General features: G+C 33.0%; 2 protein-coding genes across 2 annotated transcripts; both read left to right on the top strand.

The window, feature by feature from the left end:
• The first annotated feature begins 2746 nt into the window (after nucleotides 1-2746).
• On the top strand, nucleotides 2747-3250 carry LOC106760690 (protein FAR-RED IMPAIRED RESPONSE 1-like). Its single transcript, XM_014644097.1, has one exon. The coding sequence runs from the start codon at nucleotides 2747-2749 to the stop codon at nucleotides 3248-3250; it is 504 nt and encodes a 167-aa protein (XP_014499583.1).
• Nucleotides 3251-10763: 7513 nt separating this feature from the next.
• LOC111241638 lies at nucleotides 10764-11514 on the top strand. Its single transcript, XM_022780360.1, has 2 exons — nucleotides 10764-10959; nucleotides 11198-11514. Exons 1-2 carry the CDS (start codon nucleotides 10852-10854, stop codon nucleotides 11402-11404), a joined length of 315 nt encoding a protein of 104 aa, XP_022636081.1. The 5' UTR covers nucleotides 10764-10851; the 3' UTR covers nucleotides 11405-11514.
• Nucleotides 11515-26702: the final 15188 nt, after the last annotated feature.

The raw sequence follows: 26702 nt of genomic DNA, 5'->3' as shown, positions 1-26702 counted from the left end.
ATGATGCCATCCAAAGTGTGCTGTTAGGGAGAGTCAGAGAAGCACTTATGTGCGTGTGTGATCGATTACAAACAGGCTGTAATCGCTTACTAGTGGAAAAAAGGAAATTTGTACTGAAAGTTTAGCACTGCTCCCTTGTTTTTTAAGAGTAGCTCCCCATGGAATGATTGGACCTAAGTTGGTCAAATCTAGTGAAGGGTGTTTTTTGGTTGGTTGATTTTTAGGACTAAGGAGTTGTGGGTCTACTTATTACTGGTTGAAAGGAATAAGGGTGTGCACATGATTGATTGCTAAGGATTCCATCCAAAGGGTGCTATCAAGGAGAGTCAGAGAGGCACTTATGTGCGTGTGTAATCGATTACAAACATGTTGTAATCGCTTACCAATGGAAAAAAGGAAATTTGTACTGAAAGTTTAGCACTGCTCCCATGTTTTTTAAGAGTAGCTCCCCATGGATTGATTGGACCTAAGTTGTTCAAATTTAAAATGATAATAGCATAAAGAAACCAAATTTAGTACAATACTCCAACAATTCTTTCATATTGATTTGTCCATGGTGTGTACATTCATAACATAAAACCATATGAATACAAATTAAAACAGTCATCATAAACGTTGATACTATCATCCCAATAAATATTACAGTCATCCTAAATAAATTTGACTAATAGTAAACATTGGTACAATCATCCTTAAATGATTGGAAGTCACCTGCAAAAGAAAGTAAACATCCAATAATATGTCTACATAATATTATTACATTGCGTTAGAGTTTTGTTCATTGTTGTTGTCTGGTACTTTTGATGTAGATGGTTGATGGTCTGGATTTCTCAATTTTCGCATAATTTCAGCCACATTTGGTTCTTCCCATAGAAGGGGTCGAATGACTAGTTTGCATGTTTCCATCACGAGTTCCTTTGTTGGAGGACATATGTCACCAGCAAAGACTTTGATTACATTTCAAAGCACTATGTTAAGGTAATGGGTTGTGGCAAATGCACTGAATGAATGTACCTAAATCAAAAGAGGCAAATAATATCACTAATACTTCCAAAAGTTATCCGTGATAAATTTAACTATGAATAAGATGGGTTACAAGGTTAAGTATCAAAACAGAACCAAGGCCGATATGTGGACCAAAATTTGGATCTTGAAGAACTTTCCTATGTAAGGACGCCTTCATAGTCGCAGTAGGGTCCTGGTCATAGTAAATGTCACATTATTTAAGTTAAAGGACCAAAGTTTATGTTCTGGTTAAATATTACCTTAAGAGTCAGTTGCATATCTCCCAGACCATTGGGCTTACACTCTTTAACAATGCAAACAACAAGTGGCAGCACAGACAATGATTTTGCTGAATCTAGGTGATTGACGTTATTAATATCTCCATCTTTCACAAGATCTGCATTTGACTCTTCATTTTAGAAAAATTCAAAAATAAAATACAATGAGAAGGTTTATTGAATTACTGATCATGGTGTTGTATGTACATCTTAGCCCATTTCCAGGCATTGGAATTGAAATTTCTTTCATACGTTGCTTGAGCAACTTCCTCAGCAAATTGTTGGGTGGTACGTGGTATTCATAATAGCTGCCAGGAAATTCTCATCTGGACCAGGTATCAATGATGATGAACTATGACATTTCTTCAAGAATGATTCAAGGACGTCATCGTCAAATTGAAGACCTTCCTAAGCATTCATGGTATTTGTATGTGAAAGAACAATAAATCATTTTAACGAACATATTAAGTAAGACTATGTAAGCGTGTTAGAAATACAGATTACTTCGAACAACTTGATTGGAATGAAAGTGAGAGTGACTTCCTACACTACAAAGGTAGTTGATATATAAAGAGGAAAAAAATATGTTTTACTCGTTAAGTTTTTGTGCAAATATTATTTTTAATTTCATTTATTAATGATATGACTAATGAAGGCTTAACAATAACTTAATATAATTTAATTTTTTCGTTAGTATTTTAACATTTTATTTCTTCACTTTTATCATACATTTAATGAAGGATGCACCATGAAAAGTTATTTGCCGTTTACTTTTTCACACTCTCCCATGCTATAGCTAACCTTTTTGCTTCCTTCATAAAAATTGCATTTAATGTGGGGAAATGGTAAGTGACTTCAATGCTCCACGTCTTGCCATATTTCACCAAATTTATGACATGCATTAAATGCTCCTTCCTTAAAGACAATAACCCGTACCATGTTAATTTCTTCTGCTTCATCTTCTTTGCATTAATTGCTTCTACCTTAAAAAAATGAACTTTTAGCTTGTGCATTAGTTCTGCTTCATCTTCTTAGACGTCCACTTTCATTGCTCTTTCTTTCATCTTCATTAAAGAAGACATTAAAAGCATTCTTTGGTCATTGACATTCTTTGGTTGTTGGTGAGAAGCACAACAACATCATTAAAGGAGAAGTAAATTCATTCAACGCCTTTAATGATACCTTTAGCTGGTTATAACTTTGATTTATGATTACTTTATTCCTTCCATTTTTGTTCGTTGTATTAGTGGTAGCATTTGTTATAGGTTGTTAGATTTATCTTCATTTTTGTATTCCTTTTTATATTTATTTATTTATTAAGCAATATTTCCAGGTAATAGATTATTTTTATGGACATTTGTCCAGACAACGTCAATGTGGTTGATTAAAGCAATGACAAATTTAATACCCTTGATGATAGTTGTTTGGAGTTGGTTCCTACTTTGAACACATGTTTTGACACAATGCAAGAAGCAAATAAATTTTATTCAGACTATGGAAAAAGATGTGGTTTTGGCATACAAACAAGAACTTCTAAAAAAGACGACAATAACGAAGAGTTAAGATTGGTTTGTTCAAGGGAAGGTAAATATGTTTCGAGCATTCGTCCAGAAGTGAAAACTCTGCCCAGTCAGACTAATCAATGCCCTGCTGGAGTAACAATTACCCGTAAAGATGACAAATGGTTTGTAAGGATTGTAGTTCTAGACCATAATCATGAGCTTTGTCCACAAACCTCAAATCTAATTCGTGCCAATAGAAAATTGAACATGCATGCGAAGCACACATTGGAAGTGAATGATGATGTGGATGTGCGCATTAATAAGAGTTTTCTTAGCATGGTTGGTGAAGCTGGTGGATATGAAAATATGCAATTTATGGAGCGAGATGCTAGGAACTTCATCGGTCAACATAGAAGATCACTGTGTAAGGAGGGTGATAGTCAAGTGCTGCTACGTCACTTTTAAAAAATAAGAGACCTCAATAACGATTTCTTCTATGACATCTAAATGGATGAAGATAATAGAATTACTAGTGTATTTTGGTCAGATGCTCGAAGCTGAGCTGCATGTGAGGAATTCGGTGATGTCGTATTTTTTGATACCACACACTTAACAAACAAGTACGACATGTCATTTGCTCCATTTGTAGGAGTTAACCATCATGGACAATCCATTCTACTTGGTTGTGGATTGCTCTCACCTGAGGACACTTCATCATTGTGTGGTTATTCAAATGTTGGCTAAGATGCATAGGAAACAAGGCGCCTGATAGTATCGTAACCGATCAATGTAAGGCCATGGGAAATGCAATTGAAGAAGTCTTCCCGAAAACAAAGCATAGGTGGTGTTTGTGACACATAATGAAAAAGATACCTGAAAAATTTCAAGGGTATAAAAATTATGTTGGTATCAAGTGTGATATAAAAGTGCTTGTCTATGACTATGGTAATGTAATAGACTTTGACATTGGTTGGAAAAAACTATTTTCCACACATGGCTATTAGAAAATAATGAATAGCTAATGTAATCCATATGAAGAGAGACAAAAATGGGTCCCTTGTTACTTGAAGAATCACTTTTGGGCTGGTATGTCCACAACTCAAAGAAGTAAGGGAATATAAGCTTTCTTTGATCGATTTATTAATTCGAGTACCACACTTCAGCAATTTGTGATTCAATACGATAATGCTCTTAAATTCAAGGCCCCAAAAAGAAATAGAAGCTAACTTCTCCTCTTTGAATACCACAGTTGCATGTGGGTCTCAATCATCAATTGAGAGACAATTTCAAGATGACTACACATATTCAAAATTTGAGGAAGTACAAATTGAGTTTCGGTCGAGGATGAATTGTTTCATCAGAGACACGGTCATGGACTGTATTTTCAAAAAGTACACTATCAAAGAATATTGCATGTCAGATGGAAAATGTGCGACAAAATATTACCATGTTGAATTTGATCCTTTTACAAACGATACAAGTTGCTCTTGCCTACTGTTTCAGTTTAGAGGCATCATATGTCGTCATTCCCTATTGGTTCTCGGTTAGGAAGATGTACATAATGTCCCCTCCAAATATGTTCTTCGACGTTGGAGGAAAAATATCCGAAGAAAGCACACACTTATTAGAGCAGCTTATAGTTCTTTACAACAGGAACCCAAGATGCAAAGATACAAATCATTGTGTAAGCGGTTCTATGATATAGCCGAGGTTGCATGTGAATCTGAATGTGCTTCTAATGAGTTGGACAAAGAATTGAAATTTCTTGCTAAAAAGTTCGGTTTCACTTCATCACTAAAAAATAATATCATAAGTGAGGGAGGACAACTAAGGTATGAGAATCCTGTGACCGATACTCCATCCTACAATACATGTGCAACTAGTGATGTACTTTTTCGCAGTCATGTTGTTGTTAAGCGAAAAGGCCGACTGAGAACTAACAGATTTAAGTCAGCCGTTGAAACTAGAACTAAAAAAAATGGAAAATGGCTTCAAGGAAATATTCTTCAACAACAACTGTTCAAACAAAAGTGAGTACTTCAAATGTTGTTTTACTATAAATATTCATTAATTTTGATGCATGTTTGTAATATGTGTTCCTTTCTACACTCAGGAAACCACAACATCCACTGTTACACAAATCCAAGAGGACGTGGAATATTCAACCTAAACGCATCAAGCATCCCAACTATCTGAAGTTGCTTCAATTGGATTTATGTCCTTGTTATCTGTTGTTCATAACAATTTTGATAATACACAATGTTGATGTATATGGTCATTAGATGATATGCTTGTACGTGATCTGTTACAGATGTATATGTTGATGTCCATAATTTACACAGGTGAATCCTTCAAAATAGAGGATAGGAGATGCACTGCAGTAGTAATCGATTACACTTTGATTGTAATAGATTACAGACGTGTTGTAATCAATTACACAGGACTTGTAATCGATTATATAACTGCACCTGACAGTTTCTGTTGCAGACCACGTTTGATATCCTTCCTTCTGTTACAAACCAGGATGCGTTGACAGTTTTTGCTGTCACCCACTAACCCATTCGAATTAAATACAAGTGTAACCTACTTCCCTGTATTAAAACCCTATTAATCACCCACAATCCATTTAAGCTCATAACCCTTTGTAAACCCTAATATCCCCAAATGGCATCTCGCGCTCACAAGAAACCCAGGGCTTCGTCTTTGATAGGGGGGCCTCAAAATCGACGACCGCAATCCGCTCCACTTTCGCCCTCAGTTACAAGTAATGAACTGTTCTCCAACGACAACCAATATGAAAGGTTCTCTACACATTTCTTTGAGCATCCAATCCTCAAAGGGAAGTATCTTGCTGACTCATTTTTCGAACCTGGAAATTCGAATTCTACGAGATCTTGACAAATGCTGGTCTAAATGATTTTGTCGCTTATTGACGCTACTACTACCTCGAACCGAGGTTAAAAAGGTGAAAATGACAATCAAACCTTCTCTTTTTCATGAACTAACTTCCATCCCTAGTGTTGGTCTTCGTTTTCAAGGACATCTTGTTGACGAGTGGAAGGAGGAATACAATGTTGCAGACCCTTGGAGAGTGCTTCAGCCATGATTGGGTAATAGTCTTGAACTTTTGGTACAATAGGGGATTTTGCCACTGGAAAGCGATTACGAGGCCCCTGTAATCGATTACAACAACATCAGACCTGGGTCAATGGGGAAGGGCCTCCAATCTAAACCTAGGAATACCTACACTTGGTCTTCCATAAACATAGGGGTGACCCAACTTGAAAATTCTTGTTGTGGACACCTTCAACCATGGGCAACAAGGTATTTGAATCCTCAAAACACTGAAAAAAACAGTTTTGCAAACCCTTGGGAGTGCTTCAGCCATGATTGGGTAGCACTCTTGAACGTTTTGTACAATAGGGGATTTTGCCACTTGTAAGCGATTACTAGGCCCCTGTAATCGATTACACCTACATCAGACCTAGGTCAATGGGGAAAGGCCTCCTCTCTGAACCTAAGAACACTTACACTTGGTCTGCCATCAACATAGGGGTGACCCAACTTGAAAATTCTTGTTGTGGACACCTTCAACAATGGGCAACAGGGTTATTCAATCCTCAAAACACTGAAAAAATAGTGTTGCAAACGCCTGGGGAGTGCTTCAGACATGACTAGGTAGCACTCTTGAACTTTTGGTACAATAAGGGATTTTGCCACTGGTAAGCAATTACTAGGCCCCTGTAATCGATTACACCTGCATCAGACCTGGGTCAATGGGGGAAAGGCCTCCCCTCTAAACCTAGGAACACCTATACATGGTCTTCCATCAACATAGGGGTGACCCAACTTGAAAATTCTTGTTGTGGACACCTTCAACCATGGGCAATAGGGTTATTCAATCTTCAAAACACTGAAAAAAATGTGTTGCAGACACCTAGGGAGTGCTTCAGCCATGACTGGGTAGCAATCTTGAACTTTTGGTACAATAGAGGATTTTGCCACTGGTAAGCGATTACGAGGCCCCTGTAATCGATGACAACAACATCAGACCTGGTTCAATGGGGAAGGGCCTCCCCTTTGAATCTAGGAACACCTACACATGGTCTTCCATCAACATAGGGGTGACCCAACTTGAAAATTCTTGTGGACACCTTTAGCCATGGGCAACAGGGTTATTCAATCCTCAAAACACTGAAAAAACAGTGTTGCATACCCTTGGGGAGTGCTTCAGCCATGACTGGGTAGCACTCTTGACTTTTGGTATAATAGGGGATTTTGACACTAGTAAGCGATTATCAGGCCCATGTAATCGATTACAACAACATCAGACCTGGGTCAATGGGGAAGGGCCTCCCCTCTGAACCTAGGAACACCTACACTTGGTATTCCGTCAACATAGGGGTGACCCAACTAGAAAATTCTTATTGTGGACACCTTCAACCATGGGCAACAAGGTTATTGAATCCTCAAAACACTAAAAAAACAGTGTTGCAAACCCCTGGGAATGCTTCAACCATGATTTGGTAGCACTCTTGGACTTTTGGTACAATAGGGGATTTTTCCACTGGTTAGCGATTACTAGGCTTCTGTAATCGATTACACCTGCATCAGACCTGGGTCAATGGGGAAGGGTCTCCCCTCTGAACCTAGGAACACCTACACTTGGTCTACCATCAATATACGGGTTACCCAACTTGAAAATTCTTGTTGCGGACACCTTCAACCATGGGCAATAGGGTTATTCAATCCTCAAAACACTGAAAAAACAGTGTTGCAGACTCCTAGGGAGTGCTTCAGCCATGACTGGGTAGCAGTCTTGAACTTTTGGTACAATAGGGGATTTTGCCACTGATAAGCGATTACCAGGCCCCTATAATCGATGAAAACAACATCAAACCTGGGTCAATGGGGAAAGGCCTCCCTTCTGAACCTAGGAACACCTTCACTTGGTCTTCCATCCACATAGGGGTGACCCAACTTGAAAATTCTTGTTTTAGACACCTTTAACCATGGGCAACAAGGTTATTCAATCCTCAAAACACTGAAAAAATAGTGTTGCAGACCCCTGGATAGTGCTTCAGCCATGACTGGGTAGCAGTTTTGAACTTTTGGTACAATAGGGGATTTTGCCACTGGTAAGCGATTACCAGGCCCCTATAACCGATTACAACAGCATCAGACCTGGGTCAATGGGGGAGGGCCTCCCTTTTAAACCTAGGAACACCTACACTTGGTCTTCCATCAACATAAAATTCTTGTTGTGGACACCTTTAACCATGTGCAACAGGGTTATTCAATCCTTAAAACACTGAAAAAACAATGTTGTAGACCCTTGGGAAGTGGTTCAGCCATGACTGGGTAGCAATCTTGAACTTTTGGTACAATAGGGGATTTTGCCACTGGTAAGCGATAACCAGGCCCCTGTAATTGATTACAACAACATCAGGTCTGTGAAAATGGTTCATGAACTCACTTGTCCACCTACAAACACGCTCAGTGGGTCTTCCCTACACATGGACATTTGTTAACAAGCACTAAGAATGAAAATTACATAATACTACCAAACAACACATGGAATGAATATTACAATCACAATTCAAACAACCACTTTGTTTATTAACAATCAAAATATTTGTTCCAAATACAACTATCCATACTTAAAGATCTACCAAATACTGCACTATTAACAAATTACATAAATCATTCAAGTTTGGGATTATATCCGGTATACGGAGTTCTACAAGCTTTGCTTTTGAAATGCTTTCGTTGTACTCCTTCCTTCATAACGGTTTCATGGCTGTAAATTCCTCCCTCACATCCAAAGTAATTGTAATTGTCATGTTCTTTACATGGCGTAGTGTGACAACCATCATATTTATTCTTCTTTTCCAACAACGCAGTCTGCAATGCAGATAACTCTTCTTCAAGTTCTTCAATTACAACATCTTGTTCCTCTAAAGCAGCAGCTAAAGCAACATCAATATGATTTTTCTGTTTTTGATTGCTTGTTGAATTTCTTGATTTCCTTAAATCATCTCCACTTGGATTAACTGATGCTATCACAGATGTCTGACTAATTTCTGTCCTTGATACACCATAATCATCAAGCATTTGCAAATTCATCAAAATTATCATTGTTTAAAACTAATGATTAAAACAAATATATTATTAAAACCATTGAGTACATACCACACCCGTCTCCATTGCACATTTGATGAACTTGTCACCTACAGTTACATTCATCCAATGCAAAATTCTAGGGTATTTATGAACAAAAACATTTGAAGGAATGAAACGATCACAAAACCAAACTTGAAATACATTATACAAATCATAATTAGTCATCTGAATTCACTACCAACAAACAATCCATGTAAAAGAATTACCTGGAACACGTATACACAACCATCCACATACATAGTTGTTGAACCTTTTCCTCTATTCCACGCTGTAGAAGCTTTGCAGAAACTACTAAGTAGATAATGGTACACTATACGACCCCAACAAAACGTACCGAAATCACTTATTCTATCAACTATTTCAAACAAATTTGGAAAGATTGTTTTGGTACGATTAGGTAACAATATCTTAGTAATTCCTTCCAAAATGTACAACCTACAAAAATCTATTGAAGACAACTTCTTGTGCTGTTTCAAAATAAAACCATATATGACTTGCAATTCATATTTTCCTTTTCCTTTACCAAAGTACTTCCGACAATGACTTTTTGTAAGTTTTTTTTTTCATTCAATTTAATCTGGTCACCAACTAAACCTAAACCTAAGCTTAAGGTAATATCTACTTCCTTGAATTCCAAAAAATTTTCTCCAAATAAAAAACCACCTCTCTCATCAATCCATCTAATGAGTAAATCGCTCAAAATATTCCTACCAATCTTAAGGTTATCATGTAGTTCTAAAAACCAACCAAATTGCTTCTTTAAAATAATGGACTTGTGCTTTTTACTCAAAATTTCATTCAAACCATAAACAAACTTGGTTTTCAATGAATTAAACATTTGAAAACAACCAATGTCACCGGATGAACAAAACCAAAAACCCAACCCCAAAAAACGATAACGGAAAAGGGAAAATATTCATTCCTTGTTCGAAGAACCAATGTCACCGAATGAACAAAAGCAAATAGCATCAAAATGACCATCAAAGGAAAAAACCAAAACCAAAAGCCGAGCCCCAAAAACGATAACGGAAAAGGGAAAAAATTCATACTTTGTTCGAAGAACCAATGTCATCGGATGAACCCATTGCACAATAACGATAACGAACCCAAAAAACGATAACGAAATCACCAAATGGACACCCAACGAGAGAGAAAGAGACAAAATCCTCCACCACTATGAGGCCTTCACTAAATGGAGCGAGAGAACTTGGCCAGAGAAAATAAAAACCTAAAATGGAGAGAACTTGAGGAGAGAAACTAAAAACCTAAAACGGAGGAGAGAAGAGAGAGTGTTTCGAAAGAATGAGAAAGTGTTGAAAGGAAGGAAGTAATTTCGGAACAATTCAAATGTTCAAGTTTCAACCCTTTTCAAAATCAGTTTTTTTGAAAAAAAAAATTAAAATAAATCAATACAACGCTGACACGTTGTCAAAATTTTGTTCCATTATTAAAATATCACATCCTTATTATTATTAGTTCGATTCGAAAGTAAAATAACTTGATCATATTTAAGACATCATATTATAATAATCAAACGGTAGATCACGATATAGTGAAGACTTCAAGATAAAAAAAAAGCTAAAATCAAACCGTGAACCACCATAGTTACAAAATATATATATATATATATATATATATATATATATATATATATATATATATATATATGTGTGTGTGCATTTCTATGATTTATGACTCATCAAATGCTGAATGACACGTGTCAAATCGTGTCCATGCACACTCTTCGACGTGTGGTTCAAACACTGGTAATCAAAATTTCCTTCATTTTGTCCCAATCCCAGCATATATGAATCCTAACAACAACAGAGGTATGTAGCAAGTTCTAGAAGAGATTGAAAAATAGCAACACCAACGTTCTGACTATGTTGTTAGCCAAAAGAACAATCCTCAGTATCTCCAAATCAATTCGCTTTTATCTTGTCCCTCGCCTTTCCACAGCTTCTCTATCCACTGCTTATGAACGTGCTGAGGTATACATATACATGGTTTTTTTTTTTTTTTTTATATCTCCTACGTACATGCATATAGTCATAGTATCTGGTTGAGTTTTTGAGACAGTTTGAAGAAAAAACATGGGTTAAGAATTTCTGACCTGAATTTTTGTTGATAAAAAAAGAACTTAGCATGGAATATGAGTTGTGGCAACATATATTAAGAGTTATGGAATAATGATATGAAGATGTTGAATAGAATATGTTAATGTTGCAGGGTAGTAATGCAGTGGCAGAAGGAAGTGGTGAGGATGGGGAGATGAAGAGAGAAGTGAAGGAAGAGGAAGTGGCAAAAGATGATCCTATAAAGGGTGTGGAAGGGTCTGACATGGTGAGAGATAGTGCGAAGGAGTCCATGGATGGAGCTTGGATGGCAGCTCAAGAAACAGCACACAAGGTTAGAGACAATGAGAACAAGGGTTGAAGATCCATCATCACCACTCATTTCATCTTCCAAAATCAAAATCATACTCTTTCTTAGCAATTCCTTGTTAAACTTTTTATGCGTAATGTTTTTAGATGTTTTTCTGTCTTCGAGTTTCATTTTGATAAACTTTTAATGTTTTTTTTCTTTTTTTTTTTTATAATTTCTAACGAGATACACTCTTTTATTTTAATTGAAAAGAGCATCAAAATATTTATTTTTTTTATTATAATAATGAGAGACTAATCTCAATTATTATAAAGATAATGTTTTTTATTATTAAGAAAATACTTCTTTGATAGAGTATTTATTGTATTTTAAAAATAGGAGAATTGCCTATTTTAATTTTTCATGTATTTACTAGAACTCTTTTATTTCTTTTGTATGAAAGAATTGGACCCGTTGAGAATTCTTTTATTATTAAAAATAAGATACATATTGAGAGTTTTTTTTTTTTTTTTTTCAGTAAACACACGTTAGTAAGCTGAGAATTAAGCTTAATACGTCGCTTTTAATGAACTTTTGAACTATGAATATAAATGATGAGAAACATGAGGAAGACATGTTAGAAAAACATTAATAAGCGTTTATTACGATTTGGAATGCGCTTTAAAATAATCTTCTAATTCCCTAAAACATATAATAACAATTTTTTATTTGTATATTTTAGTTTAGTCTTTTTCTTAAATAAAACAATATTTAATTGGTACTTATTTGCTTACAAAAACTGCGCGATACTAGTAATTTTGTTGGCAAATATGTCCTATGCTAGAAAGCATATATATACATGTTTGAACTTGATTAGAAAATAAAAAGATAACATGATGGTTATGAATTTCGGTAAAATTAATTTAAAAGAGTGTAATTTTTATATATTATTAATTTTAATTTTTTTACATTGTTAGTTGGTTAAAAATGATCGTACTATAATTTTTAAAATGAATATTAGAAAATTACAGTTTATGATTGAATATTTTAAAATATAATGATTAGGGAGTTAAGAAATATGTTATATTTTAAAACTGAAATAGTTTGGTGATTTATAAGCAATAAAACTTGAAGTAGCCTCTTCTTATTACACTTGTCAAATTTTTCTTTTACTACACTGACAATATTTGGACTTTTGAAACTTTAAAAAGCAAATAAATTGAAACAGAAAAGCATAAAATCAATAAGTTACGATGAAGATTGTTCTCCTTCAAGAGAGAGAGAAGTATTTCTGCAACATAAAGATACTAAAATCAAAGGGTTATAACAACACAAAAATAAGAAAAAAAAGTATTTATATATATGTATACTTATATATATATATATATATATATATATATATATATATATATATATATATATATATATATATATATATATATATATATATATATATAGAAGATATCATGTCTCCAAATTTGATAAATTGTTAAATTGGTGAAATTAAATCAATTACTAAAATTAATTACTTTATCATTAGTTATCTTTGTATTTCAATTTATATTTATTTTTATTAAAATTAAATTAAAATTATTATCGCAACTTATACTTTTACTTATATAATTCTTTTTCTTAAAATATTAATTTATATTATAGTCTCACATTCTCAAGTCAATTTATAATAAAAAATTAATAATTTAAACTGAACTATATTAAATTAATTACAAAAATGAGTTAATTTTTCTTTAATCATCTTTATATATCAATTCATTAAAACTATTATTTCAATTTATTATATTAATTACTCAATTAATTTTTTAGAAATATATATTTACATTAAAGTTTTATCACCTTAATTCAAATAATTTAAATTCATATAAGGAAATAAGTAATTTAGACTAAACATATAACATTAAACCAATTACTAAAATTTCTTTATCATTAATCATTTCTCTATCTCAAATCATATTAATTTTTATTAAAATTATTATTACAATTTATTATATTATTAATTGAAATTCAATAATAATTACGTTTTTTGTGTAAATTAATATTTATTAGCGAGAATTATTATTAGTAGTATTATTTGTAAGAATTTAGAAAATAGAATATTAGAGTTGATAAGTGTATTAAAATAATGAGATAGAGTATTTTATTATAAAATAATTTCATAATATAAATAAAATTTTCTAAACTTGTTCCATTACTTAAAACACACCCCATCTCTCTAAAACTCTTTCTCTTTGTTTCCTATCACATCTCTCTAAGTGTTCTTTCTCCTAAGTCATCTATTTGACGATCAAGAGGTGCCTAGACGATCACGCCGTCAAGGTCTACAAATTTAACCGATCAATTTCTGTCTTGGAGTAAGTAAGTTTCGACTCATTTTTCTCTTCCGTTCCAAACCTGTTTTACAAGAATATAGTACTGTTGCATGTGTAATCATGCCTATCCTACTTGTTCTTGGTTCATTTAGAGTTCTAAGGACTTTGTTCGTTTTCAATTTGGTGTTTCGTGGGTTTGTCTTGGCATTCCTTGTGGTTCAAGTAATTGGTGGAACATTCTTTGAGTTAGGATTGTTTCTTGTGAGGTAAGGGAAGCTAGACCTGGTCTTAGTTGTGTTTGTAGTATAAATTTGGTATTTCTAGGATTTATAGATGTTTTAGTGATTGGTGTAATTGGGTAAATGTTATGTAGGTTAAATTGATGTTTTGGTAATATGGTGTTGTGTACAAATTGGTGTGATGAAATTGTGATGTTATATACTGTTATAATTGTGTATGATGATGATATTTCATTGTTTAGAACTGAATGCAAATGGTTGTTGATAGTATTGATTAAGTCATTTAGGTTCCGAGCTTAAAATAAAAGGGTTTTGGGTAGTGGAAATTAGAAATAGGTATTGAAATGTTATGGGAGCTTATTTGGTACTGTCATGAGGTAATTTGAAACTTGTTTGGAGGATTAAATGGTGAAAAATTGTGTGTAGCAAAAAGGGTAGTCTATAGTGGTTGTTGTCTAGTGTTTTTAGTTTAAAAACGGGTTTTGAGTAGTAAAATGTTTAGGTAAGTGGTATATTCTGTTTTGGAAGGTTAGAAGTATGTTGTTACAACTATTTAGACTTGTCTAAGAACTAAAACCAAAAAAATCTGTTATGGAATGGTAAACGGCTTCATAGGTTGAGTTCTTATCCCATTTTAGAGGCTTTAAGGGTTAGAAATGGAAAGTAGGACAGGTGGGAAAAATATGAGGTTTTAGAGAGTATTAACAAGTGTATTTGGACTGGTCTATGCAGGTTGTAAACTGGTTTGAAAGTTTAAAAGTATAAATTTGAAATTTGGTAGCTTGTAGGAGTGAATTTGGGTTTTCGTAGGTCAATTTGGTTTGGAGTAGTCAATTCAAGTTAAAAGTATGATTTTAGACATTTCTTTGTGCCTAAGAGTGTCTACGAATCATTTAACCTTGTGTAAAGGATCACCAAATTCAAAATAGGTGAATTTTAGAATCTGGTGCAACATTAGGCACCTTCCAAGGAGCCCCTAGCATTATTTTTGTGAGAAAAACTCGCTTGAGTGCCTCTGGGCACCCCTTAAGCGCCCTTGGGCGCTCCCTGAGTGACCCTAGGCAATCTTGACCGCCCCTGGGCGCCCCTTTTGGGGCGCTGAGCGCCACTTTGAAACTTTTGTTTGTTTTTTTTTTTTTTTTTAGTTTTTGGGGTCTTAAAGTTTTGGACGTTTTTTAAGTAGTTTTAGGGGGTTTTGAACCTTTCTGGAGCTGTTAGTGAGAGTTTCAAAACTGTTCTCCTAGCCTAAATGTGAGTATCAAGTTGCAATGAAAGAATTTATTTTTATTGTGTAACCTCTGATGACTTGTAAATAAGATGTTTCATGTGAAAATATACTGTTTGTGTGAAGTATATATATATATATATATATATATATATATATATATATATATATATATATATATATATATATGTAAATGATACATTTAATTGGTAAATTGTTACTAAAATCAGTTATTTTATCATTAATTATCTTTATAGCTCAATTCATATTTATTTTTATTAAAATTAAATTGAAATTATTACTACAATTTATTATATTAGCTAATCAATTTTTTTTGTTGAAAATATTCATTTACATAATAGTCTCATGCGCTCAAGTCAAATAATTTAAATCTATAATAGAAAATTAGTAATTTAGACTAAACATATAACATTAAATCAATTACTATATTTAACTAGTTTATTCTTAATAATCTTTATATCTCAATTCATATTTATTTTTATTAAAATTAAATTAAAAATATGTTTCCAATTTATTATATTAGTCAATTAATTATTTATTAAAAATATTCATTTACGTTAAAGTCTTATTATCTTAATCAAATAATTTACAGAGAGTTAATAATTTAAACTAAATATATATAATTAAATCCATGATTGAAATTAGTTATTTTATTATTAATTATCTTCCTATCTCAATTCATATCAAAACTAAATTAAAATTTATTATATTATTAATTGAAATTTATAAATATTACGTTTTTGGTTAAATTATTAATTATTAGTTGAAATTATTATTATTGTATAATTAATAATTAATAATAGGTTTAATACCTATTTTGGTCCCTCTTTTGGGAGGGTTTGTTCAAAGTTGTCCTCCCTTTTTTAAAAAGTTCACTTAAGTCACAACTTTTGCAAAAACTGAGCAAATAGGTCAATTTTGGTAACGGCGTTAAACTTGTTAATGGCAGAACTGCCATGTGGCTAATATTTGATGATGTGGCATTGTTATGTGTTTTAAACAAATAAAAAATTGTGACGTGTAAATTAAAATAGTTAGAATTAAATTAAAAAATGAAATTGGGTAACGTAACTATTTAATTTTTTAATTTAAAAATTACAAGAACAGAAACTCAAATTAAAACCCTAGCCCAAATCATGGAATCAAAAATCCCAAATTATGGAATCAAAACTCTTGTTGCCAGTAAATCAATCTCGTCGCCTCCCTCTCGCGAAACCCAGCCACAAGGAAGAAGAAAGGAGAAATTTTTATTTGGGTTTTTGATTCGCATTTTGGGTTCTGTTTATCGCGATTCCGGGTTCTCGGTGGTGGTTGATGGTGGTGGCGTCAATGGAGATGCTGGTGGGTGCGACCATGGATCACGGTGACTCGGGATGGCTCTAAGCATTTGGAGATTTCCACAGCCAAAGCCCCAGTTAAGTTGTTCTTATTAGAATGTGAGTTTAGGCCTAACTCAACCCTACAAAATCGGCTTGTAAGGTGAGGTTTGCACCTCACTTATATATTATTATTTGGCCTTGTCTCTAGTCGATGTGGGACTTCCAACACACCTCCTTCACGTCGAGGTATAAACATCATCTCGTGTGTGATAGTAGAAATTGGGTGGTCCAATATCGGCCCGACAACGGGTGGAAACAGAAATGTCACTTAGAACTCGCTAGGATAGGCTCTAATCATTGCTCTGATGCCATATTAGAATGTGAGTTTAGGCTAACTCAACCCTACAAAACCGGCTTGTAAGGTGAGGTTTGCACCTTACTTATATATTATTGTTTGGCCTTGTCTCTAGTCGATGTGGGACTTCCAACAATTCTTACCTAAATCAAGGACTTTCAAATGAGCGTGGCCAGAAAGATCCGGCGGAATGGGACCCCCGAAGTAATTTGATCTAAGCTCGAGAATTTCAATTTCAAGGCAGTTTCCAATTTCCGGGGGAATCATTCCCATGATGCGGTTATTAGACAATGAAAGAACAATCAAAGATCGGAGAAAGCCATAGCTCAAGTGTTGTGAGCCTGAAAAGATTCCCCAAAGTAGAAGGAATTTCTCCATAGAAGTCATTACCACTCAGATTCAGAACCATTAATTTATTCAGATTCTCAATTTCCTCAAACATGACTAGAAAATTGGTTGCCACTAAGGTCCAACACTGTCAAATTCTTCAACCCCATCACTTCCTCTGGCATTGAACCGTTCAATCTATTACCTCTTAAACTCATAGTTTCAAGAGAAACAAGCCCACCAAAACTCATCGGAACAAAACTAGAGAAATGGTTCACACCAAGAGATAGAACCTTCAGCGCTGTCAAATTTCCTATAAACGAAGGAACCTCAGCAGAAAACCGGTTTCGTTCATTTTTTAATTTAACCCTAACTATTTTAATTTACACGTCATAATTTTTACTTTTTGAAAACACATAATAATGCCACATCATCAGATATTAGCCACCTGGTAGTTCTGCCGTTAACAAACTTAACGCCGTTACCAAAAAGGACCTATTTGCTCAATTTTTGCAAAAGGTGGGACTTAAGTGAACTTTTTAAAAAAGGAAGGACCACTTTGAACAAACCCTCCCAAAAGAGGGACCAAAATAGGTATTAAACCTTAATAATATGTCACTTAATAATGTATAAAGTATATAATTTTTATATATATGTAGTAAGAACTTAGAAAATAAAGGATTAGAGTAGATAAATGTTTTAAAATAATAAGACCAAATATTTTATTTTAAAATAAATTAATAATATATATATATATATATATATAGAATTTCTTAAACTCGTCTTATTATCTAAAACACTAGTCTTTTGTCTAAAGCTTTGTCTACGAGTTCTCTCTAACTTTTTTAATTTTTTGATCATCTATTTGACAATTAGGAAGTTCTTAGAAGATCAAGACTGAGTAATCTCCATTTTCTACCTATTAGTTCTTGATTTAGAGCATGTAAGTTTATAGTCCTTTTTCCTTTCATTGTCTGTTTCTAAAATCTCTGTTTAAGGGTGACATATGTGTCGTCCACCTCTCTTTTCTTGTTTCTTGTTGATCAGTAGTTCTAAGGACTCACTTTGTTTGTAATTTTCCTTATAGGCGTTTCTAAGATTCCTTGAGTCGGAAGAAAGAGTGTTTGTGCTTTTAGAGCTCAATAGCTTTGGTGTAAGGTAAGGAAAGCTACATGTTTAACTTTAAATTATGTTTGTTTTGTAAATTCGGTGCTTGTATGTATGTTAAGTTGATGTAATTATGATCATACTATTTATGTTAGTATTGTGTCCTTTAAATATGTATGTTTGATTATTTGAAGAGTGATTTCTTATATGATGTGAATTTGATATTACTTGTTACATGAATAGTATGTTGTGAAGTGGCATTGATAATTGGAATTGGTGGTAAGGTTTATGGAGTAATGAATTGTTAAAGCTATGGGTTTATAATTAAAAAGGAAGGTTGTAATGGGAAAGTTGGTGAGATAAGGGTTGATTTGATAAGTTTGATATTTTAGGTCTGTGGTAGTGTTAATTGAGACTTGTTGAAGTGGTGAACTGGTTGGAATATGATCTAGATCTAAGGGGTAGTCCATTAATGGTGTTTTGGATGGTCTTAGGTGCAAATTAAGTGTTTTGAGTAGTGAGATTTTGAAGTAGAAGGTTTGGACTGAGTTGGGGAGTTTGAGGTTTGTTTTTAGACCAGTTCTGATTTGTTTAGACCCTTAGGTAGTTAATTTATGGATTAAAATGTGTAGAAGTGAAATTAGGTAGTTTATAGTAGTGAAGTTGGTTTAAGGTAGCTACTTTGAGTTAGAAATGTGTTCTCATATTTTTCATAGTGCATAAGAGGTTTATGAACCATTTAAGTATAGGTAGAGGGTAACCAAATCATTTTAGAAGTGTTTTAAGGGCTGGTATGGAATTGAGCCCCCTTTTGAGGGTACCTGTGCGCCATTTTCCAGTGAGCAACCTGTCTCACTGGCATTGAGCACCCCTGAGCGCCTTTTTTCTGAGAAGTCTAGCATTGAGCGTCCTTGAGCGCCCCATTCCAGGAGCTAGGTGCCCTTTTGCAGGTTTTTGGTTTTCCAGTTTCTAAGTTGTTTTATGATTTTTGATGCACTTCTTTGGATACTGTGATGAAGATATAATGGCTTTATGTGAGTTTATGATGGGTTAGATTAAGTTATATGTATCTATGAATGGAAAGTATGTAAAATAATTTCAAAGAGGAATTTCTTAATGGTGGTTTCAAGTGTTGTTAGTATGAATGCAGGGAGCTTAATCTTGAGGGTTATCTTAAAACTCTAGTGGTCATTCATTCTCAATTAGAGAAGATTGATATATGTTGTGAGAGTAGCAGGAGGTCTTAGTCTAGGTGCTTCTAGTATGGCTTAAAACGCGGTACAAACCAACATTGTGAGTTTGGTAGGGTGAAACCCACTGATAATAACTTTGTAAAGAAGTAGAGGCCACTACAAGTGCACAACCTGCCATAGCTCGACATTCATACTAAATTCGGATAGGCCAGTCTAGGTCTTGACATGTTTAAGATGTTTGGATTGTGATATGTAAATCATTTTTTTTTGTATTATATGAATAGTTTTTGTATCACTATCTTACCCTTTTTGTTTGTGCATTGTTTTATGTTTTTGTGCTTCTGTCTTAGCTATGATCATCTGGTGGATGTAAGCAAAGGGAGATGAGGTGACTATAAAACAAGCTTTGAAGAAACAATAAATGTTTAGTTGTTCATTACACTAGCTGCATTATATATAGTTTTTTTAGTTGACTTGTATTTAAAGTTTTAATTTATGGTTATAATAAATGACTGTAATGTAACTTTTTATTTTTGATCTTATTAAGTGTTCTATTTTATTAATTATATGATAACTCTGTTATAGTTCAATTTTATATACTTAGCATGTTACATATGCAATTAATATTTTATGTGATCTAATGTAATATAATACTATAATGCAATATTTGATGTAATGTGAAAATGGTTTTTGTGATGTCATGTGTGAGAAAAATATATATTTACAAGTCAAAATTCTACCCTTTCAGGTAATGAGGTTGATTTCTTCGTTTAGTTAAGTTAAATAATTTTTTTTTTCTTTGAATTTTTTGTATGAATTAACGAGGAAGTGTCATCTGTCAAATATTTTTTATATTTGTATTTGTGCTTGTGATTTATTAGGTTTATAAAAGTAGATGTTGGAGTTTCAAAATTGTAGATTATCATATGGTAAAGTTAGTTTCTTTTTTAGTTAAGTGAAGGAATACATTTTTTCATCTTTTTATGTGAATTAATGAAGGGAGTGTCATGTATCAAAAATTTGCTAAGTTAACAAAAATTCTAGAATGAAAGATTGATTTCTTCTTTTACTTAAGTAAGAGATTGTCTTTTTCCAACTTTTTTATGTAAATTAAAGGAGTGCCATGTGTAAAAAATTTATTATTTTTGTTTCCTATTTTTTACATATACAAATTTAATTTGTTATAAATATAAATATAATATCTTGTGCAATGTAGAAAACGGTTATTGTGGTGTTAAAAGTAAGAAAAGTAGATGTTTAAGTGTCGAAATTGTAAATTGTGACATAATGAGATTAATTTCTTCTATTGATTAAGTGATAATTTTTTTATGTTAATTAATCAGAGAGTGTCATATGTCAAAAATTTATTATTTGTGCTTTCTAGTTTGTTAAATTTATAGATAAATTGTATATCATTCTAAATATGTCAACAAAATTCATAAAAATCTTCATGATTTGTTTTTGAATTTTAAAAAATCATTTTGTTTAAAACTAATTCACCCTTTTGCTTGAGTTTAATATGTTTTCTTTAACACAATTATTATTTTCAAATATCATAATTCGGATATGATTTGTTCCAACTTCCTACTGGATTTTTATTACGAGTCCAGCAGCCCAAACTGTGGAAGCTTCTTCTTGTACCTCATAAATCTTTTTCTTACACTTTCATAGATTCTTGTATTTCGAATAACGTCATATGACATATAAATTTTGGAATACAAAAATTTATACAGGTGCAGGTTGAAATAATGGGAGTGCAGAAAGAAATGACCCAAATTTAGTTGTTCTACATCAAATAAGATTGGGCGGATTCCACAGAAGGTGATTATTTGATCCAACTTAATTTTGTTTACTTTCCGCAATTACTTTTACATGATTTATGCCAAACACTCAAATCGTTACAAGCAATGTTTTAAGATTAGAAAGAAAAAAAACAACTCCTTATTTAAAATACATTCGATATAATCTTTTTACGAGAATTTGATTTGAGAATTTGAATCAAGTTTTTGCGCTAGGTCAAATTTTGACAAGAAAAATTCTACAAATAGGTGAAAAATCTAATAGTGTTAAAAAAAAAGTTTTTATGGAATTTTTAAATTACAAAAGAAGTCTCTATGAGATGAGATAAAGTTTTTAATTTATTTTTAATATAATATCACTGAATTTTTATGGTATTTTTACTATATATTGGTTTAAAACATGTATGTCTAATGCTATTATTATGTATATGTATAAGCATAATTTTTCTTTCTTATTATAAAATATATATGTGAATTGAGTGTAACAGATCTTATATACTAATTGTTATAGAAGTGTGAATGGAAATATTCAAATACCAACATTATACATATATTAGAAATGGATATGTTTTAAGTTAATGTATTATGTGTAAGAATATGAAATAGGTGTTTTGGTATAAATTTGTGATTTTGATTTTGTTATACTATACATATATAAAAGGTTCAAAGATTTTCAGAATTTGTTATATATTTAGTTTTATTTGATATTATATGATAGGGTAATGATACTTGGAAACCTATTTTATAATAATTTTTTTACTCCACCATGTGTTGTAGTCTTATTGCCCATGTGGAAAAAAATTTAAAAATTGAAAATGACATGGAAATGGAATTGAGATAGGTTGCAGGGGTTTTGATTTCAGGGTTTCATTTGAGGTTTCAAAAATTAGAAACCTCATTTTCACGAGAGGAGCATCCTTCCACCCACAATCGTGAGAGAACCCTTGAGAGAGCATCCTCCCACCCACAAGCATCGTCTGAGCAGAACCGGCCATTCACAGACTTTTCACCATTCAGCAGACTCCCGCCGATAATCGAAGTCTTGTATGTCGTCGTCTGCCGTTCCGAACCACCAATGAATGCCGAAACCAGCATTGACGTAATTTTTGAAGCTTCCCGCCGTTTCTTTCGTTAAATCTTTGTTGTTATTAAGTGGATTTGATTTGCTTTTTAATTATTTTTACCATTTAGGGGTTATTGTGTTTTTGGGTGTTATTCTGATTTTTTATCTTATCTATTGCACGTACTGTTGCGACGAGGTACTCCTTCGCTACTAGGGATGGCAAAAAAATCAGCGGACACGGGTATCCGCGGGTAAAACCCGTGGCGAGTAGTTACTACCTGCAAATATTTATTACCCGCGGGTAACGGGTAGCGGGTATTTTAATACCCGCTTCTAAACGGGTATGGTACGAGTAGTATACTATCCGACCCACGGGTATCCGCTACCCACAAAAAATAAATTAATTAATTAATTTATATATTTTTTAATTAAATTTAATTAAAATAAAATAAAATTATATTTTATTAGATTAAAATTAATTAAAATTAAATTTTAATTTATATTTAATTTAATTTATATTATATTATATATATACTTTTGTTATTTTATTTAAATTTTATTTTAAAAAATATAAAACATATTTTTTTTTTTTGCGGATATCCGCGGATACCGCGGATTTTTAAAATACTCGCGGGTATTTTTTAAGCGGGTACCCGGCGGGTAGCGGGTCGGGTGGCGGGCACATTTTTATCCGGCGGGTCGGGTTGCGGGTAGGCACTATCCGTGCCCGACCCGACCCGTTGTCATCCCTATTCGCTACAAGGATCAATTCAAAGAAGTTGTCTTCTTTGCTGACATTGGACATACAAGTGATGTTCAGGCATTGATTATCACATTTATATCCAACTCCATGGTCAAGGAACAATTCCTTGTTAAAGTCATTGTGCACTGGGAGCAAAGGCCAAATAAGTGGGGAGTGCAGGCAAAGTTTCTGCATACAAGGGTCATATGTTAAAATGACATTGATTTTTAAATGAACTAATTTTTTTAAGACTTATTGGACATAGAAATGATCTGTGGGCATTGATTATCACATTTATATTGAACTTCATGGCCAATGAACAATTCTTTGTAAAACTCATTCCACAACAACAACACTAGGAGCAAAAACCAAATAAGTGGGGAGTTCAGACAAAGTTTCTGCACACAGGGGTCATCTGTTAAAACGGAATTGATTTTAAAATGAACTGTTTTTTTTAAGACTTACTAGACATACCAATGATCTTCAAACATTGATGATCACGTTTATATCCAACTTCATGACCAAGGGACCATTCTTTGCAAAACTCGTTATGCAGAAAGAATACTGGGAACAGAGGCCAAATAAGTGGGAAGATCACTTATATGTCCAGTAAGTCTTAAAAAAAATTGGTTCAGTTAAAAATCAATGTCATTTTAACACATGACCCTTATGTGCAGAAACATTGTCTGAACTCACCACTTATTTGGCCTTTGCTCCTAGTGTTGATTTTGCACAATGAGTTTTACAAAGAATTGTTCCTTGGCCATGGAGTTCGATATAAATGTGATAATCAATGCCTGAAGATCCCTTGTATGTCCAATAAGTCTTAAAAAACATTGGTTCATTTAAAAGTCAATGTCATTTTCACAGTTGACCACTGTGTGCGGAAACTTTGTTTAAACTCTCCACTTATTTGACCTTTGCTCCCAATGTTGTTTTTGCACAATGAGTTTTACAAAGAATTATTCCTTGGCCATGGAGTTCGATATAAATGTGATAACCAATGCCTGAAGATCACTTGTATGTCCAATAAGTCTTAAAAAAAAATCGATTCATTTAAAAATCAATGTCATTTTCACAGTTTTCCACTATGTACAGAAACTTTGTCTGAACTCCCCACTTATTTGGCCTTTGCTCCCAGTGATGTTTCTCCACAATGAGTTTTACAAAGAATGGTTCATTGGTCATGAAGTTTGATATAAATGTGATAATCAATGCTTGAAGATCACTTGTATGTCCAGTAAGTCTTAAAAGAAATTAGTTCACTTAAAAATCAATTCCATTTTAATAGACGACCCCTGTGTACAGAAACTTTGTCTGAACTCCCCACTTATTTGGCTTTTGCTCCTAGTGTTGTTTCTGTAGAATGAGTTTTACAAAGAATTGTTCCTTGGCTATGAAGTTAATATATATGTGATAATAAAGATAAGAAAATCACTTTTATGTCCCATAAGTCTTAAAAAAAATTAGTTCATTTAAAAATCAATGTTATTTTAACATATGACCCCTGTGTGCAGAAACTTTGTTTGAACTCCCCACTTATTTAGCCTTTGCTCCCAGTGTTGTTTCTACACCATGAGTTTTACAAAGAATAGTTCCTTGACCATGGAGTTGGATATAAATGTGATAACCAATGCATGAACATCACTTGTATGTCCAATGCCAACAAAGAAGACAACTTCTTTGAATTGATCATTGTAGCGAAGGAGTACCTCATCGCAACAATACCTACATTAGATAATATAAAAAAAAATCAGAATAACACCCAAAAACAGAACAACCCCTAAATGGTAAAAATAATTAAAAAGAAAATTAAATCCACTTAATAACAACAAAGGATTGACGAAAGAAATGGTGGGAAGCTTCAAAAACTACGTCAATGTTGGTTTCGGTGTTCGTTGGTGCTTCGGAACGACAGACATCGACAAACAAGACTTTGATTAACGACGGGAGTCTGCTGAATGGTGAAAAGTCTGTGAATGGCCAGTTCTGCTCAGACGATGCTTGTGGATGGGAGGATGCTCTCTCAAGGGTTCTCTCGCGATTGTGGGTGGAAGGATGCTCCTCTCGCAAAAAATGACGTTTCTAATTTTTGAAACCTCAAATGAAGCCCCAAAATCAAAACCCCTGCAACCCATCTCAATTCCATTTCCATGTCATTTTTACATGATCTACTTGTTACAAATAGTGTCTACTTGTTACATGATCTACAATAAAAAAATTAATTCGTTACCCGCTTGGTTACCTCCTCAAAAAATATTCGCAGGTATTTTAAAACTCGCAAGTATTTATAGATACTTGCAAATATTTTAAAAAAAATAGCTATTTTTATCAATTTTTAAAATAAAATAGAAATAAATTACAAAAAGAAAATATAAAATATAATATAAATTAAATTTTAATTTTAATTAAATTTAACTTTATAAAATATTAATTAATTATAATTTTAATTAATTTTAACTTAATAAAATATAAATTACAAGTTAACTTTAATGTTTTGCGAGTAATGGATGCCACGAGTACAAGTAGTATGATATCCACGCCCAACTTATAAACACGTATTAAAATACCCATTATCTATGGGTAATAAATACATGTCGGTATTAACTATCAACCACAAATTTTATCTGCGGATACTTGCGGGCACGTGTAATTTTGTCATCCCTATGTATGATTATTTGGTATGTAGTAGTGTTGTATAGACTAATAAAGTGTGTTTTATTGATAGTGCAACGACTCATACAACTCTCAAGAGTAATACTTTTTTTTTTCTCTATTTTGGTTATGTGAGAAGTCAATACTTTAAAGGAGAAACTATACTTCTACCAAGAAGCATAATAGAAACTAGGTTTCAAGGATGTTCTTCTGAATGGATATCATATTGAGACAAACAATGAAGGAAATATAAAATATCTTTATATCATTAGAATTGAGTTAAATAAAAAATGTGTATAGGAGAAATTATGAGTGTTCTCTTATGGTTTGCAGTACACGTATATTTGTACAATTGAAATAAGTGTCATTGTAAGCTAGAAGCTTACAAATCAAAATGAATTTCTTGTTTGGCATAATCGATTAGGTCGTCCTAGATCTATCATGAGTGAAAAAATAGTTGAAAACTCATGTGGACACCCGTTTAAGAGTCAAAGACTTCTTTAGTCAATGATTTTTCATGTACTACATGTTCACAAGGAAATTTGATTATAAGACCATCATTAGAAATATAGATATGAGTGAATCTCATTTTCAGAACGAATGCAGGGTGATATTTGTGGTTCAATACACCCATGTAGATCTTTCATGATATTAGTGCATCGATTAGATGATCCCAAATTTTTTTATTATCAACTTGCAGTCAAGCATTTGCAAAGTTATTAGAATAATTAATCATGTTAAGAGATAATTTTTCAAGTTATTCAATTAAAAAAATTTGTCTTGATAATGCTGGTGAACTTAGATGTCATGCTTTTGATGAATACTATATGTCAATTGGAATTAAAGTTGAACATCTAGTAGCATATGTCCATACTCAAAATGGTCTTGCAGAACCATTAATAAAGCGTATAAAACTAGTTGCAAGATCATTACTTATTAGAGTTGATCTTCCAATGGATACTTAAGGATATGCAAATTTGTATACTACATTATTGATTCGC

The sequence above is a fragment of the Vigna radiata genome, chromosome 5 (assembly GCF_000741045.1).
Source record: "Vigna radiata var. radiata cultivar VC1973A chromosome 5, Vradiata_ver6, whole genome shotgun sequence".
Classification (NCBI taxonomy): domain Eukaryota; kingdom Viridiplantae; phylum Streptophyta; class Magnoliopsida; order Fabales; family Fabaceae; genus Vigna; species Vigna radiata.
The sequence above is the reverse complement of the archived record's forward strand: the minus strand, read 5'-3'. Positions and strand labels throughout refer to the sequence as shown.

Coding starts and splice junctions, on each gene's coding strand:
- LOC106760690 (XM_014644097.1), top strand. CDS start 2,747: ATGCAAGAAGCAAATAAATTTTATTCAGACTATGGAAAAAGATGTGGT.
- LOC111241638 (XM_022780360.1), top strand. CDS start 10,852: ATGTTGTTAGCCAAAAGAACAATCCTCAGTATCTCCAAATCAATTCGC. Junction 10,960..11,197: donor CTGCTTATGAACGTGCTGAG/GTATACATATAC, acceptor TTAATGTTGCAG/GGTAGTAATGCAGTGGCAGA.